Below are 18,534 nucleotides of genomic sequence, written 5' to 3'. Positions count from 1 at the left end.
TAGCTAGAAATTTGACGTAGCAAACTTAACCACAACATCTTGTAGCTCACCATTGGAGTTGTTTTAATATGCTTTGCTCGCCAATCATCGAGATTGATTGGGCGGAGCTCGTTAACGGGGCGAGCCAGCGGGCCACTCATAAGAGTCATGACTTGAGTCTCGTGACAAAACTCAAAAAAAAGCTCCATATATAAACTCCCACACATCTCAATCTTTTCTCAAACATCCACCACCTTTCTCTCTCCACTTCTCTCACCCTGTTCACCATCATCCCCATCATTGAACTACACAGTAAAAAAAAATCTGCAGATTTCAAAATCAACAAACAATGGGGGATGATGCAACACCGAGAGATAGCTTATTACCCAACACCCAAAACCCCAAAAGATCATTCAATCGATTACTCTCGCACGCCCATGATGAACTTCACGGGTTCAGGTCTTACCTCCGTTGGATGTGCGTCGATCAATCAAACATCTACACAGCTTTTCTATCATGGTTTGTATTTCTAATATTTGCAATTGCAATCCCTGCATTCTCCCATTTCTACCTCGCTTGTCCTTCTTGCGACGCCACCCACGACCGCCCTTACGACACGGTCGTCCAGCTCTCCCTCTCCAGCATCGCAACGCTGTCGTTTTTATGCTTGTCTAAGTTTGTGAGGAAATATGGTCTGCGGAGGTTCTTGTTCTTTGATAAGCTTGTGGATGAGAGTGATTCTGTTAGACATCATTATACTACACAACTCTATGTATGTTCTTAATATTTCCTTTTTTTTATTCAGTACTTTTAATTTTTGGTAGTCATTTTTGATTAGTTGCATTGGTTATTTTCTGGGTTTGTTGAGTTGTTGATTGAATTGGGTGATTTTGTGTCTGAATTATGGAATTTGCTTTCAGATTTGAGGGTTTTTGCTGGCGTTAATTTGATTCGTGTCATGGGTTTTTAATTCATATTCAAGGTTATATCGGTGATTTTTGATTAAATTGGTTACCTAATTTTATCCCCTGCCTTTGGGTTTGTTGAATTACTGCTTGAATTGGGTTTGTGTTAAATTATGGAATTTGTTTTCAATTTTTAGTTTTTGCTGGTTTGATTTCTATAACTGACATGGGTTTTTGATTAATTTGCACAATATGATCCCTTTTATTTTTTTATTTTTTAAATTCTTCCTTTTTTAAGAATTTATTTTTTGTATGATTCAATCTTGGATGTTATAATGATTGATGATTTGAAGGATTTATGAGCTGGCTGGTGTTATCTGTGAGCATGATTGATCTTTGGGGTAGTAATTAGGGTTCTTAATAATTCTACTGTATTATTACTATGATCATATTGATTTTCTTGTTTAATTTGGCTTTCTTGATTCATTAATTACTTGGTGTAACTAATACTGTTGTTTGATCATTGGTGTGTTTCTAAACAACGGTAATACCCCAATCCGGCACTCTCTTAATTTATAAATTATATCGCCATTTTTATTTTTTACTTTTATTATTGAGGGGTGAGGAATTTTCTGAATGGATCATGCTTAATTCTATTGATCTTTAGCTGTTATTGGAATCGACGCGAACAGAGTGGTTAAGATCGGTATGTTCGGTCAATTTAGTAACCAGCGGGGAAATGATCGCCTGAAATTTATCCCTTACTTCCGGTTTGCTGATTGCATAAAAATCTTGGATGGCAAACTTGCAATTAATCTGATGATTCGTAGTATTAATGAAAGATTTTCTGTCCTTTTTTGTATGATGTTGTTTGACTCTACCTATAATTGATAAGGGTCCAGTTGTTAAGATTGATCTTTTGGTCAATACAAGGTTGGCCACCAGCCTGTTTTCTAACTACAGTCCTATTTTTCATTCCTTCAAAAACAGTTGGAGAAGGAGAATTATGATTTGTGGATGTTTCTAGGTTGCCTTTGTTAGATTCCGAAATTAGTTTCCGACTTTTGCGTGTTGGATGATGTCTATTGTGTCTTTGTCAATAGAATAGTATATTACGGCGTATTTTAGCTGAGATAGGTGTAAAATTGTTTGATGTAGAGAGATACTTCGTATCTTTCTGGCCATCACATATTGTTCCTTAGAGTATTCATTTTCCCATGCTGTACATACTTCCATAACTTAAGGGATCGGTGAGTAAATTAAACGAAATTCTAGTATGATTTGGGACCGACAGCAATTAGCATTTCTAATCCTCTGGATTATTATTTAATCAATCTTGGATTAGTTGAATATTAAAGTAATGATGTAAGGAATTTGGCATGTATCATCAACTAGAAGAGTCTGGAAAAATAACAGATCTCATAATAGCAGATATTTGTGTGTTTTGTATTAGTTTCTTTGTTTATGATCTACCTTAAAAGGACAGTTTCAAATTAATTCACAAGGTGAAAGCAGACTCTTGAAAAACCATGATACTTTGTCTGAACTACAGTTTGGCTTGAACAAATATTACATACGGTGAAAGTTCTATACCTGACTGGTGAACTGTCTAAGGTGTCGTTCATCCTAGAGACCTAGACCGAAATGAGTTAGTTTTTTTGGCAGCGGCCCCATCCCATGTTCAGATCCAGATAATGGACATACTTTAACAAAACAAAGTTCTTTTATTTCATGTAAAACAGTTAAAGGGATCTAACTTTTTTTGTCATTGGAAATTAAGAGATTGTTTGAGAAGAATGCTTGATGCTAATTGGTAGGCCGTCTATTATTATCCTTACAATTAAGAATAAAATAGTGATACTGATTCAATTTCTCTTTTTATGCTAATGCAGGGATCATTGAAGATATTGTCTGTGTTTGTTCTCCCATGCTTTTTAGCTGAATGTGCTTACAAAATCTGGTGGTACTCTTCTGGGGCCTCCCAAATTCCCTTCTTGGGTAACATCATATTGAGTGACATTGTAGCATGCTCATTGGAGCTGTTATCATGGCTTTATCGGACATTAGTCTTCTTCTTGGTGTGTGTTCTCTTCCGTCTGATCTGCTACCTCCAGATCTTACGGTTGAAGGACTTTGCCACAGTATTCCAGGTAGATTCAGATGTGGGTTCTGTTTTGGTGGAGCACCTTCGGATTAGGAGGCATTTAAGGATCATAAGCCATCGTTATCGTGCATTCATCTTAATGGCCTTGATATTAATCACTACAAGCCAATTTGCTGCCCTTCTGTACACGACTAAAAACCATGCAAATATGAGCATTTTCAGAGCTGGAGAACTTGCAGTACGTCTCTCTTGCCACTTTCGTTATCGTTTTTGTTTCCAGTTTTTTGTTTTTTACAAAACTAAAAACCAAAACATGAAAACCACAAAAAGTAGTTTCCAGATTTTTGTTGCCAGTTTGCAAAACCAACATGATTACTATAAGTATGACTAATTTTAGTTTATGATTCAATCTAAATATGACTTTCAAAACCAAAAAACCAAAAAATGGAAACTTATAGTGATACTGAACGAGCCCTAAAACCGCCCCTTTATTTGTGCTAAAATACAGAAAAAAATCCCCATGAGTTTCTGCTTTTGGTTCAGTTTGTCATATGCATAGCATCCTTTTTACCACCCACTAACACTTTTAAGATGAGTACATCCTTGTTCCCAAATCTCATAACCATTTAAAGGAAAAAAAAATGTCTTGTTGGAGACGTTTCTGCTAATGAAAAATACAAATAGGGTGATCCTTTGCATCATTGTTAAACTTATCTAGTGAAGACATACTGGTGTGCCACAGCCCTAATTTTACGGAATTTTCACGTAACGTTTTGGTTTGGTAATTGTAAGGTTTTTCTATAGAAGAAGAAAGAAATTAACAAAAAACTCTAATGACAGGACTTTGTTCTTTTGATCTGTGCAGCTATGCTCCTTGACTCTACTGACTGGGATTATAATAATACTGCAAAGCGCTACAAAGATAACGCACAAAGCTCAGGCAGTGACCTCTCTTTCTGCCAAGTGGCACGTGTGTGCGACAATTGACTCCTTCGGTACCACCTCTGAGACTGAAACACCCGTACTCCAGAATGGTAGTGGAGGAAGCCAAGGTTTCTTTGATGCTAGAAGTGGACATTCAGATGAAGATGAGGCTGGAGATGAGGAGGATGATGTTGACAACACAAGGTTTCTCCCTGCTTATGCCTATAGCTCAATCGGTTTCCAGAAACGACAAGCTCTAGGTAAGGGAGCACTGCTTCATTTTAAGGCTCTTATATTCTCTGAATTTATCTGAACTTATATGAACTTATTTTATCTGACAAAAAACGTCTTTTGTCTGAAATAAACTTATGTGTGAAAATTTCTGAAAAAACCTTATGTTTTCTGAACTTATATTATTTGAATTTAACTGAACTTATGTTATCTGAACCTATTTTGTCTGAAATAAGTCAAAATAAGTCGAAAAGAACATAGTCTAACACAGAAAAATCAATCTCAAGTTTCATCCATCTCCTAAAGAATCGCACCTTCATATTGTGGGACATATATAAGAAGATGGGGTGAAACATGGGATTATTGATGTCAATTTCTTACAAATTTGAAAGAAAATGGAAGCTTACTGTTATGTTTTTGTTTGGTCTTTGGCAGTGACATACTTTGAGAACAACAAAGCTGGGATTACAGTTTACGGATTCATGTTAGACAGGACTTGGCTCCAACTCATTTTTGGTATTGAGTTATCCTTAGTACTCTGGCTGCTCGGAAAAACCATTGGTATTTAATTTAATAGACGGGAACCATCATCATTGGTGCGTAGCTACATTACATACAACCTTTGCTTCTTTGACCTTATGGTCGTTGATTTGTTTAGAAACTCTCTCACTCAGTCACCTCACCTGCATCTGGAAAAATTAAACAAACTGAGGGAGTGAAGAGAAGACAGGTTTCAGTCTCGGTTTGATCCTGCTGCATAAAGACACCATTCAAGTACAGTGAGTTTCACCATTTTGTGCACGTAATGCGATTCTTTTAGACCACCCATATGTAGATTCTATAACCATGTATGGTCTTTCTTGTACTTAGCTTCTTCACATCATCGATCTATGACCTATACTTTCGTTTGGGGGGTATATTGGCTTGTCTTCCTGGCCCTTATTATTTTATTTTTTGGTGTAATATTGTTTTTGGGATGAGTGGTTATTTGTTTGAATCTTACATCAAGTATCAGTAATATAATACTCAGTATAATATAATGATCATTTGTTCTTCTATTTTTGCAATTCCGAATTCCTCTCATGTTCTTGTTTTTATTTATTAGGGTTGATTTAAGAAGTTCTATTTCTACCTAAGAAGAGATGACACAAAGAAATGGAGAATATTAGTAATCACTAATCAGTCTCCATATTCGATCAAATTATCCGACTCACACAACAAGTGGGATATTGTACGCACACTAACGGAATCTTACACTAAGGCTCTGTTCTGTTCACCTTATTTCCACTTATTTCAGGAAAAATAAGTTCAGATAAGTTCTGAAAAATTCAGTTAAGTTCAGATAAGATAAGTTCATGAAAAATAAAGGTTGACCAAGTACAATTTATAACTAAAATAAATTTTGATAAGTTCAGTTAAGTTCAGATAAGATAAGTTCAGGAAAAATAAGTGAAAATAAGGTGAATAGAACGCATCCTAACTAACTAAAATTTCCGATTTCACTTGTATAAAAAGTACTTCCAACCAAAAAATAAATCAATTTAAGGCGGGAAGAAAAACATCCCCGCTAAAAGCACAAACGCGATCGTTTAAACCCAAAGTCTTTTTCATTTATAACGGTTTTCCAACGACCATACAACCATTATACGTCGTCGTATTATGATCCCCCTTCTGCCGTCGATTTCCAAAGAATTATCATCCACAGCAGAAATATAGAACAAAAATTATACGGAGTAGAGATAATTATGTAAACATAAATAAATACTCAGAAATCGGGAAATTATTATGAAATACTCCGTATTGTTTTGATAGGTGAAAAAATGGAGATGTCAGGAACTCTAATTAGCCCATGCTCCAAAGAATCACTAGTAATATATCAAGATTGGTTTAATTTTGCAGATTCTGGTAATTAATTTTCTCTTCTGGGTTTGATTTAATTTCTTAAATTCTAGCTATATAAAGCTAAAGATTTTTTTTTTTCTAATTTGAATTGTTTTTCATTTTAATTGGGTAAATTTTTAGATGGAGATGGTCGACTAACCGGAAATGATGCAATTAAATTTTTTGGAATGTCGGATTTGCACAGAGAAGATCTCAAACAGGTGAACTTCTTTTCTTTCCCTCTTCTATTTTGTTATTCTGTTAAAAATTTGCAGTCTTTTGCTTATTTCTGCTTGATAGTGTGGTTTTACGTTTACCTATGTTACTCGGAATCTTCATTTCACCTCAAGTACATGTGTCAGATCCTTGACACTCCGGCATGGGCAAATGTGTCAGATCCTTGACACTCCGGCATGAGCGGGACACTTGGAATGCTTCATTTTGGGGCAAAAACATGGAACATTTTCACAAAACAGCCTAGTCCTACTCTCTGACCAAAATATGGGTTATGCACCAAAATATGGTTTATGCACTCGGGTGCACAATGCTCACTGTGCACCCTATTTTTTAATGAACATATAGTTCAAATACAAAGAACATGTTGTTCATACCCAAAGAACATATAGTCAATGAACATATAGTTTAAATCCATAGAACATGTAGTTTAAACATATTACTAGTACATGTACATTGAAATCATTTTCCATGTTCATTAGATTTCAATGAATGTTCAACATGGTGCACAATGAGCACTGTGCACTCGGGTGTATAATCCAAATTTCGCTCTCTGACACGTACCCGTGTTGGACACAAACAACACAAGTACCCTAGTTAGTCTGAGTACCATAGGGTTTTACTAAGAATTTTGGAACGTTAACTTCTGTCTGATCTGTTATAATATAATGAGATCAGCATAAATAATAAATCTGTCTGATATTTTGCTTAAATTTAAGTTATGTTTCAGAAACTACAAATATTTTGCAAGCATGAATCATTTGCTATGCAACGTTCTAATCGTGGAAGTCTTAACATGGCTCATTTCGATATTGATCGTCAAAGCTAATATCCGATCAGTAATCCATCCATTGAAATTGTGTAATTGAAGGCACACTATAGGAGAAACTAGATACAATAATAAGCAACTATAGCTGAAATTTGAGTTTGGAAGACAAGAATTTATTTTCTTTCCTACAGTTGCATAAGTTAGTCTGCAACTAAGTTTCTGATCCATAGCCAGTCTATTAGAAGGGAATACAACCGTATTTTGCATTTTGAATGTAAGGAATAGTCCATTAGTGGACTTCAATTAGTTCATAGGTTGTTTATTTTCTTTCCTACAGTTGCATAAGTTAGATCTTATGCAGTACATATATGATATATCTAGTCTTTATCCTGAACTTTGGGGTTAAGGATTTTGTACAAGGAAATGGGAAAAGTACATCAAAATTGACTGTTTCCTTGAGTTATGTAAATCCATTTTACTGAAATTCAGTTTTACTTGGCGGTTAATTCAGTTTTACAAACACTCCTTTGAAATAATACTTCACCACTAGACTAGAAGTGGTTTATTAAATTCCAGCCAGCATGTGTAGGAAAGATGAATAACTATGTTTTCGTACAAATATAACAAATCTTCTTACATTTCATACCTTGTCATATCTATTAAAGTTTTTTCTATCCTTGCTTGGTTTTCCTATTCTGAAAGGTGTGGGCAATAGCAGATGCCAAAAGACAAGGATTTCTCGGTCTTCAGGAGTTCATTACTGCCATGCAGGTTTGTATTCCTTCAATTACTTGTACACAATACTAACATAGATCGATCTTATAGACCTCAATATTTTCTTTTTATTTTTCTACAATGTAGTTAGTTTCATTGGCACAATCTGGGCACACAATTACTCAAGATCTCCTGACTTCTGAATGTGAGTGTCTTCTGACTGTTTTTCTCTGTAATTTTTCTAAATTTGGAGCCACACCTACCTACAGTTATCTCTCTCTAGCCTTTTTCCGTCCTTGACTTCCGTGTCCCATAATAACAGTAATGTTTGAGATGGGATGGAGAGAGTAAACCACTCATTTTCCTTCTTAGCAAACTTGTGTTATCATAATCTCTTCTTTTGGCAGTTGATTGGGAGAATGTCAAACCTCCTTCCATGCAGGATCTTAATAAAAAACTTGCAGTAAGTTTTTTTTTTAATTTATTAATCATCGTTGTTTTGTGTGTCTAACTGTGTATCCTAACTTTCAAGCGTGTCTGTAAAATTTAGTTATATTCTTTTGGTTGCATATACAGAAAAAGAAGAGCAAAATCAAATCAGAATCAATAAGTGGTACGTAGATTTCTTTAACTTGTCACGAAACACAAAACATATGCAAAGTAGTCTCTCAAACATTCCTGCCTAACTTATCTCTTACCTATGCTGCAGAGAGTATGAAACTCCAGCCCTCAAGATCATCAAATTGGTTTACATCATCAAGATCTTCAAAAAAGGTAGATGGCATATCTTTTTTAGGTCATAAGATTCTAGTACACTTTAGATTTGTTGTTTTGGACCTGCATGCTTTCTTTATTGCATGCTGATAACAGCTGGTGTTGCAACATACTATCTCTGTTCCTGAAAGTTCTTTACGCCTTGGAATATGTGTCCAACGTATGAAAACTTTCACAATAAATTCTCACTGTTATATAATGAAAAAGTTATCATGTAAAATCTTGTTAGATTGGTCTCGGTATGTATTTTCAGATTATCAACTTTTTATAAAAAATTTCACATATAGGATTGGGTATATTAGTGGTTTAAATATTGCATTGGAGTCCGTGCAAATAGTAAGTGTAAAAAACTTGAAAGAACGGAGGTATTACATGTTTATGTTTGACTGAATGGCACTGCATGTATTTTAATAAGTCTCTGCGGCATTGGTTTCTGCTTCCTTCTTTGTGCTAAAGAACAGGGTCGTTTGTAACTTTGATCTGCAATTTGAATATATAGCCACCAAAATTTCTAATCTATACTATTATGCCTTATCTTTTTTCTTTTCAATGGCTATGCATTTCAGATACAACTATCCTCCGTTACATCTATAACTGATGGACTAAAGACGTTGTATAATCAGAAGTTGAAGCCATTGGAGACGAGTTATCTTTTCAACGATTTTGTATCACCTTTATTAGTAAGTGAGAATCCTGTTATTAAAAGTTCATTTAACCTTCTACAAGTCTACTGTTCCTTACATTTCATTTTCTGGCCATTATTGCCTGCTTCTATCCGGGTTTTAACCAAATTTATTAACTACCCAAATTACTCACTGTCAAATTCTTTTATTTTGTTGATATATTTCTAATTCCAATTTCATTGTCAGACAAACAGTGATTTTGATGCGAAGCCTATGGTCATGCTCTTGGGACAGTATTCCACCGGAAAGACAACTTTCATCAAACACTTGCTAAAAAGTAGTTATCCAGGTAATTACTTTGTTAATTTGTGATTTGATCCTTCCTGTTTAAGATCATACAATTATAGTTCTTAATTATTCTGAAGGACCCTTTAGCTGTCACTTATTAATGGACAGTATTGATATACTATTTACTTAATCCGCATTATTTATAGGAGCTCATATCGGACCAGAGCCAACCACAGATAGATTTGTTGTCGTTATGGTAACAAATAAAAAAGGATTATATATCTTTCATTTCTTTGGTTCTTTGCAGAATAATTAATGGGATGAGTATTTACTTCTAATTTCCCATTACTTAATTTGTGTAGTCTGGTCCTGATGAAAGAAGTATTCCAGGGAACACAGTTGCTGTTCAAGCAGACATGCCATACAACGGTCTCACATCATTTGGGACTGCCTTTTTGTCAAAATTTGAGTGTTCTCAGATGCCACACCCAGTGAGTTTCCAGATTAATTACTTTTAAACCTTTTTTGCTAATTAAAACTGATGCTTTTTTGGGGTACGTTTGAAGCTGTTGGAGCATTTCACTTTGGTGGATACACCAGGGGTTTTGTCAGGAGAGAAACAACGAACACAAAGGAGCTATGACTTCCTTGGTGTAACATCTTGGTTTGCTGCTAAATGTGACCTTATCTTGCTGCTTTTTGATCCCCATAAACTCGATATAAGTGATGAATTTAAGCTTGTTATCTCCTCTCTACGCGGTCATGATGACAAGATCCGTGTTGTTTTGAACAAAGCAGATCAAGTGGACACCCAGCAGGTAATTATTTGACACCCAGTTAATTATTTTTCATTCGTTTTCTTGATAAAATTTCCCACTTTATACCATATAACTCTGTTTTTGGTATGCATTGTAGTTAATGAGGGTTTATGGAGCCTTGATGTGGTCACTTGGGAAAGTTCTGAATACTCCAGAGGTTACCCGTGTTTATATTGGGTAAGTCGAGTGCTGATGATTCTTTCTTTCCTTCCTTCACAACTTTAGATGAATTTAGTTTTGGAAGTTCAAAAAAAAAGAAAAGAAAAAAGAACATTATGATTCAAGTCTAAAGTTCTTCGAGTTATATCTTCATGAATCTTGCATAGAATCATAGATATAAGCTATGATGTTGTAGTCCTCAGATTTAGACAGTGTCATTTCTGCAGATCATTCAACGACAGACCATCGAATGAAGCCATTGATGGTCCAATAGGCCGAGAGCTTTTGGAGAAGGAACATAATGACCTTATGGCTGATCTCAAAGATATTCCAAAAGAGGCTTGTGATAGGAGAGTATGTTTACTGAATCCAGTTGACTGATATATATTTATAAACCAAGTCAACTAAAGTTGGCACTTGTAGATTGATGATAACACTACGTACTCCTAGTGATAATTACATTTTTGTTAATTGTTGAATCCTGACAGATTAACGAATTCGTGAAGCGTGCTAGGGCAGCAAAGATTCATGCGTATATTATAGGCCATCTCAAGAAGGAGATGCCTGTAATGATAGGCAAGGCTAAGACTCAACAAAGGCTTATTGATAACTTGGAAGATGAATTCAGAAAGGTTCCTAACTTACTATTAATTCTTCTTTCTTGCATCCTTTTGGAGTTTGTGAACTGATTTTACGATCAGTAAAATCAGTTAACTTGAGTAAAATTAGGTACAGAAAAGAAGGCAGTAACCCTTATGATACAAGTTTATAATTCTTGTTGTTTTCATATAGGTCCAGAGGGAGTTTCACTTACCTGCAGGAGACTTCTCGAATGTGGAGCACTTCAGAGAGGTTCTTAACGGTTATAACTTCGATAAGTTTGAAAAGTTAAAACTACAAAAGATACAAGCAGTTGATTACATGTTGAGCTATGATATCCCTGAACTTCTTAAGTCTTTCAGAAACCCGTATAATTGATTATATATTGAACTTGATAGAAATGGATGTTGCTGCTATATGAACTGAGAAAAGCTTTTACAGGATGATCTGAGGATCCAATTTTGCTTCCATGTCATTACATTTATATTTACATTAAGGAAAGAAGGGGAATCTGCCATTGTATAGCATTTTTTTTTTATCAGTTGGAGTTTTGGCTTTTTGAAAGGCTTATTCTTGAATTGGAGTGATTATGTTCATTTTTAAAGTTAGTTTAGCAAAATAGATTAAATTGTACTTCATGTTGTAAAACATGTCATTACGTACTTTCATAGAATTTATTAAAGTTAGTTTCATTTATGTCACTAGTAGAAAAAACCCTTGTTGCAGCCCCCTTGTTGCAGCGTACATGTATTAATACGCTTCAACAACCAGTCGGTCAACACGGGTCAAACCCTTCAAAGGGTTATTGCAGCGTACATTTTTATTGTTCGCTGCGAAAGTGTTTATTGCAGCGTACAAAACTAGTATAGAACCCGTGCGATGCACGGTTAATAATCTAAATATAAAAATGAAAACTAAGCTTATTGGTAGACCATTATCATCAAAATAGAGCTTGGATGCTCCTAATGAAAAATAATCAATTATGTACAAATTTGTTAAGTTGGGGTGTCTTCAATACGGAGTATTAAAAAAAAATCAATAAAAATACATAGAAAACATTGTTTCCATCCTCATTAATCACTTGTGTTAAATATAAAATTATTCTCGATCATCCACCATACACACCTGATAGTTAGTCACACCCACTCAATACTCACTCTATCTACCTTATTACCCGATCATTTACCACCTACCACCACCATTTACTTTATTCGTCTAGATATGACTTTGAGGCGGGACGGAGCATCCACACCCACGCGTACCCGCCTAAAATTCGCATCTCGTCCCCACCACCCATGATATATAGGAACAATACCCATCCATGATATATAGGAACAATACCCACCCCTCCCAATATCCATCTCGAGGGGTGAAAAATAAAATTCATCTCCGCCCTGTCACCCACCAGTGTATCCACACCCGTCTTAAACCTACCCCTGTACTCAACATTTTTTTTTGCAATAGAGTTTTGAATTTTAAAACTGTATTCTAGAGTCTTTGAAAATTCGATTGTCTAATTAGAGTAATTGAGTAAAATAAGCAATACATTACAATATGCAGGTTAGTAGTAAAAAAAAATGTTGATATATTTATAATCATTATATGAAAGATAAGCAAGGCGGACAGTTGTACGACGAATACATTTTTAACATTGTCACCCAACAATACAAAATACATCATCGCCTCTTCACCCGCGACGAATACATTTCTTAACCTTATCACCCACAAAACTGTCCTTCATCCTCACCCACTTGAGGCGGATGACTCGGGGATATCCCTAAAACCTGTCCCACTGACAATTTGATATCCCTATATTCAGTAAATAATTAACTTTGTCTTTCAGCTAACTTTGAATTTATTGACATAAGTTTATTATTAAAATTTATTGTATTAGCTATATACTGATAAAATATTTAAAAGTGATATACATAATTAAATTAGGTGAGTATTCTCAATTTCAATAAATTCAAACTCGCCCGATCTCGAAGATGGGTACATGTCATCTTTATACCCGCTCACCGACACCAAATATGTATTTATTTAATCAATATTAGTCAATCATCTTTGTTTATCTTCGTCGTCGATCCAATTTAAAATCAAAAAACTCGCTCCATCATCAAGTGTGATGCACGATTTACACATCAAAATGTTAATTTTGCACGAAATTATATATATATATATATATATATATATATATATATATATATATATATATATATATATATATATATATATATATATATATATATATATATATATATATATATATATATATATATTGCTATCCTCTGCATTAACATATACATATATTTTTTTTGTTGTTGCAAACATATTAATAGTAATTTATAATATAAGATACTACTTTGTACAATATAAACCCTTATAAGATATAATCATTATAAAGACTATGGCTTGTGTAGAGGATTAGTTTATAATGGGCACCATAATATTCAAATAATGTTTTTTTAAGTAATTATTCAGTTAATAGGGGGAAAACTTTTAACCACAGAGCTCCATATATATCAGTTTTGGTTCTATGGACCTTAGGTTTAGTACAATATACATAGATATAGATGTCATATTGCAACACTAATTTATGATGTTTCTACATTTAAGTTTTGCATTATACTTGTATGTCAATTATATATATTCTCATTACATTATAGATTGTTATTATTTTAGGTTACTTATGCAATTTTATAATAATCTTAGATTTTTCTTAATCCAAAAACCTGCACTCCAGTCTAAAAGATCTGAATTTTCCTTCGTTAATTAATAAATATTGTTGATTGACTTTTGTGTAATTGATTTTACAAAGACAATTTTGGGTACGATTGATTTTTTGGGATTGTGAATTTATTGACTTTAAATATCAAAACTTTGCACATACTTACATACTACACTATTTTACTTAAATGATTTAGTAATTAGGTTGTTAATTTCATAAGTTCCCTTATCCAAATATATTTTGGTTCATATTGGATGTATTTGATTACGATATATTAGTCAAAATTTCAATCAACATGCCCTTAAGACTGCAATAATAAGAGCGAAAAAATTATTATTCGTGTTCCGTATAAAAATATTACGATAATGAGAATCTAGAAAAATCCTTCTTTGATATTTAAGATTAAAAATATGATAGGGCCCGTTATTAAAAATTACTTATTTATATGGCTAGGGGTCTCATTTTGTTAGTTAACATCGGGCCTATAAAATGTTTGTGACAACACCTATAAAGAGTTAAAGGTTTCTATTCATATCCATATTCATTGTATGACACAATTTCTTAAAAATTGATAGCATTACAATAATTTAGGTTTCGTTCTATTCGACTTATTTACTCTGAACTTATATTATCCGAACTTATTTGAACTTAACTGAACTTATCTAAATTTATTTTGTCTGAAATAAACTTATTTGTGTCTGAATATATTTGATTACGATATATTAGTCAAAATTTCAATCAACATGCCCTTAAGACTGCAATAATAAGAGCGAAAAAATTATTATTCGTGTTCCGTATAAAAATATTACGATAATGAGAATCTAGAAAAATCCTTCTTTGATATTTAAGATTAAAAATATGATAGGGCCCGTTATTAAAAATTACTTATTTATATGGCTAGGGGTCTCATTTTGTTAGTTAACATCGGGCCTATAAAATGTTTGTGACAACACCTATAAAGAGTTAAAGGTTTCTATTCATATCCATATTCATTGTATGACACAATTTCTTAAAAATTGATAGCATTACAATAATTTAGGTTTCGTTCTATTCGACTTATTTACTCTGAACTTATATTATCCGAACTTATTTGAACTTAACTGAACTTATCTAAATTTATTTTATCTGAAATAAACTTATTTGTGTCTGAATATATCTGAAAAAACTTATTTTTCTAAACTTATTTTATCTGAGTTTAGCTGAACTTAACTGAACTTATCAAACTTATTTTATCTCAAAAAATTGAATTGGTCTGAAATAGACTTATTTGTGTGCAAAAATGTCTGAAAAACAAATTTTTTCTGAACGTATATTATCTGAGCTTAACTGAACTTATCTGTCAGAAATAAGTCAAAATAAGTCGAACAGAATAAAGTCTTAATTCATAGTATAAGTTCAACTATTATAAGATTTTCTATACCGGTCAATTATCAGAAATTGTATGCAAAGATTTGTTATTGGATTAAAATTAACAAACAATCAAAAGTAAAGGTTTTTTTACATATCCACATCCAGTATATGACCAAATTTCTAAACAAAACTTGATAGTACATATGTACATTAGTCATTATTTATTTATGTATAATAGAGGCAAATCAAATAGAGACATTTGTCATCTTGACATCGATTTGTCTCTCTTTAAGTATAGTATGGAGTATATAGATATAGATATGGATTTAAATCAAGAAATTTATTGCATAAGTAAATAATTAATTCATATTTTAATCGGTTATTACCATAATTAGAAAATTTTAGGTAAAATATATATGAACTATATTAATTAATTATTTTATCATAGGTTAGCTATTTATATTATAAGAGAGAAAAATAAGAGAGAGACATTTGTCAACTCCACATCGATTTTCCTCTCTGTTAATATAGTGCTCGGCACCAAGATATTTGTTAAAAGTTTATTAAACAATTCAATTGTTTAGCTAACAGATTTGGAGGAGCTTAATTTATATAGAAAATGTTATTATATTATCGAGCCTAACGACTACAATAGAACCCACATCATATTCTATAAACGGTGTATCGCATGACGTTGTTGTCAATGAAATTATTTTTTTGGTAAATTAATACCAATTTAGTAAAATTTGTTGTAATTTTTAATATAAAAAATTCAATTACCAAATTTTCCGTATACATCCTATGCAAATACAGGTATTAATAGGTATGACTTAATGGTTGATTATCATATTTAATTATTAATAGTGTAATTTAGGCAAAAAGTAATGAATTACAATTTATTACGGAGTACAATTGAACTACAAATTCATTTGTCATTTTCTTCCTCTATATTTTATATTATGTTTGTTATAGTTCAATTGTTTTGCCTAAAATATTTGATAGGAAGTTAATGAGTGAAATCAAGTATATATATAGAAAATGCTCCATATAAGTTGGAATAAATATATTATTCTTACTTACCAAAAAAAAGTTGGTAAAAATATTGCTAATAAAATATTAAAGAATCTTTCATTCTTTATGTATTTTTCATATTAGTCAGCTACCATAAATACAGTAAGTTAAATATGACAATAAATTATCTATAAATTAATTAATAATATTAAAAGAGAGGTAAATCACAGAGTGACACTTGTCAGCTCCACATTGATTTCCTCTCTTTTAGTATAATATATAGATTAAAGCCCGCAGCAATATCCAGACTTTGTCGCAGCGTACATGCTATTGTACCCTGTAACAAGTCCGTGTTTCAAAATATGTTGCTGCAATAATATTATTTCGTCAATAGCTTTTTCACTTAACCAAATATCTCAAAATTTGATTTCCCCGCGCTCAACTTCAACTCTCCAAGCATCTGCCCTTCGAACTCAGCCCTGCGTCGCCGTCGAAATCAGGCGTTACTCGGCCCTGCGTCGCTGTCTTCGCCGGTGGGTCTCTGTTCTCGCCTCATCTCCCCCATCGCGTTCTGTTCTCGCCGTCTCAGTCGCTGAAAATTCGATAAGCTTGGTCAGCCGGGGGTTCAGCGTCCCCCCGTCGTGTCCTGGTTCCGGTTGTTGCTCAGCCGTTACTCTCCTTTCCACAACAAGTAATTATCTTCCTAGTTGTCCCCTCTTGATTTTCGTTTTCAGATTAGGGTTTGTTCAATTTATATTTTTTTTGATTTTTTTTTTTTGGCTGTTGTTCAATTCGTTCTTTAATTTGCAGTTAATTTGTGAAGATGAGTAGATACGCATATGGTTGAAGAAAGGGGCAATGATCGTACTGCCTGCATAATCTATCATCGTGCTTGTCTGAATTTCAACAATTGCATAAGGTATTGATATATCTAATTATCTTCATAAAGTTTCTCTTTTCCTCTTTTGAAAGTTGAAATCAATAGTACAGTAAGTGCATATCATTTTTACGATAAATGAATTTTGGATAAGTACAGTAAGTGTAATAATAAAATGTGTACATTAGTATTCTATGCTTAAGTATCCATTCCGTTTTACTTATTAGGATTGTTTTTGGACTTCTAATATCACTTCAGTGAAGCATTGATAAGCTTAAATGATGTAATCAAAGATTTGCGGAACTTCTTAATGATTTGTGTGGCTTCTAAATATATGTGTTTATGTGTGGAACCTTTTGTTGTTGTTATTAGAAATGAGTCGTCGTTGGATGTATGGTGACCATACTACGGCAGAATACTTGAGTGGGGTCGCAGAGTTCATTAGATGTGCTTTAGCACACCAACGGAGTACAAAAGCCGAAAAAATCTACTGTCCCTGCCGTGATTGTAACAATATCAAGCGGTTAGGTGACATTGATGAAATTGAGGATCATTTATTTCGCCGTGGGTTTAAGCAAGATTACCATGTTTGGTTTTGGCATGGTGAAACAATACTTGATCGCCTAAGTTCTAGTGTCCATGAATTTGATGTTCAGAGTAATGAGAATGATGATGATATTTATGAGAATAATGAGATGGATGATGATGAGTAAGAAGATAATGAAATAAATGAGATGATGGATGGCCTGAAAGATCACTTGGACGAACGACCTCAGATGTTCGAACAAGTATCAAAAGCTGCTGAAACTCCTTTGTATCCCGGTTGTACAAAATTCAGCAAGTTGGAATGTGTGTCAATACTCTACAACCTCAAATGTAAAGGTGGTTGGAGGGATGAACACTTTGACACCTTATTGGAGTGGGTAGGTGAATTTTTGCCGGAAGGGAATGATATCCCCACCTCTACCTATTATGCCAGGAAATTGATGTGTCCCTTAGGCTTAGAGGTCGACAAGATAGATGCTTGCCCAAATGATTGTATGCTTTACAGAAAAGAGCATGAACATTTGGATGAGTGTCCAACGTGCGGCGCATCTCGTTACAAACGTAAAGGGGAAAATTCAGCTAAGAGGGGCCCGCCTGCTAAGTCTTTGTGGTATCTTCCAATCATACCTAGTTTTGAGCGTATGTTTTCATTGAAGAAACAAGCAAAAAACTTAAGGTGGCATGTGGAAGTGAGGAAGAAAGATGGACTCCTTCGACATCCTGCAGATTCTGTTTAATGGAGAAATATTGATGAAATATCTTGAATTTGGAAAGGAGGTTAGAAATCTAAGGCTTGCTTTATGTGCAAATGGTGTGAATCCATATGGAACTCTAAGCAGTCAACATAGCACATGGTCGGTTCTTCTAGCAATTTATAATCTTCCTCCATGGTTGTGTATGATGCGGAAGCATATCATGTTATCACTCCTCATCTCGGGGCCTAAGAAACCTGGAAATGACATAGATGTGTACCTGGCTCCACTCATAGATGATTTGAAATTATTGTGGAATGAAGGTGT

At 33.7% G+C, this 18,534-nt stretch overlaps 2 protein-coding genes across 3 annotated transcripts; both read left to right on the top strand.

Annotated features, from left to right (window-relative positions):
* Positions 1–211: 211 nt before the first annotated feature.
* LOC110788702 (uncharacterized) lies at positions 212–5,201 on the top strand. Its single transcript, XM_021993345.2, has 4 exons — positions 212–751; positions 2,777–3,226; positions 3,854–4,172; positions 4,579–5,201. Exons 1-4 carry the CDS (start codon positions 329–331, stop codon positions 4,710–4,712), a joined length of 1,326 nt encoding a protein of 441 aa, XP_021849037.1. The 5' UTR covers positions 212–328; the 3' UTR covers positions 4,713–5,201.
* Positions 5,202–5,592: 391 nt separating this feature from the next.
* On the top strand, positions 5,593–11,693 carry LOC110788668 (EH domain-containing protein 1). Of its 2 annotated transcripts, none has more exons than XM_056826609.1 (16): positions 5,593–6,048; positions 6,166–6,245; positions 7,730–7,798; positions 7,889–7,946; positions 8,149–8,204; positions 8,318–8,354; positions 8,451–8,515; positions 9,082–9,195; positions 9,385–9,487; positions 9,633–9,682; positions 9,789–9,917; positions 9,993–10,244; positions 10,342–10,421; positions 10,631–10,757; positions 10,910–11,035; positions 11,196–11,693. In XM_056826609.1, the coding sequence occupies exons 1-16, from the start codon at positions 5,964–5,966 to the stop codon at positions 11,379–11,381; spliced, it is 1,617 nt and encodes a 538-aa protein (XP_056682587.1). In that variant the 5' UTR covers positions 5,593–5,963; the 3' UTR covers positions 11,382–11,693. The 2 variants fall into 2 exon arrangements, with proteins under 2 accessions (XP_056682587.1, XP_021849003.1); XM_021993311.2 differs by having other exon boundaries at positions 5,598–6,048; positions 10,892–11,035.
* The last annotated feature ends 6,841 nt before the right edge of the window (positions 11,694–18,534 follow it).

Source organism: Spinacia oleracea, chromosome 4, assembly GCF_020520425.1.
Source record: "Spinacia oleracea cultivar Varoflay chromosome 4, BTI_SOV_V1, whole genome shotgun sequence".
Lineage (NCBI taxonomy): Eukaryota > Viridiplantae > Streptophyta > Magnoliopsida > Caryophyllales > Amaranthaceae > Spinacia > Spinacia oleracea.
This window is presented reverse-complemented; position numbering and strand designations above follow the sequence as displayed.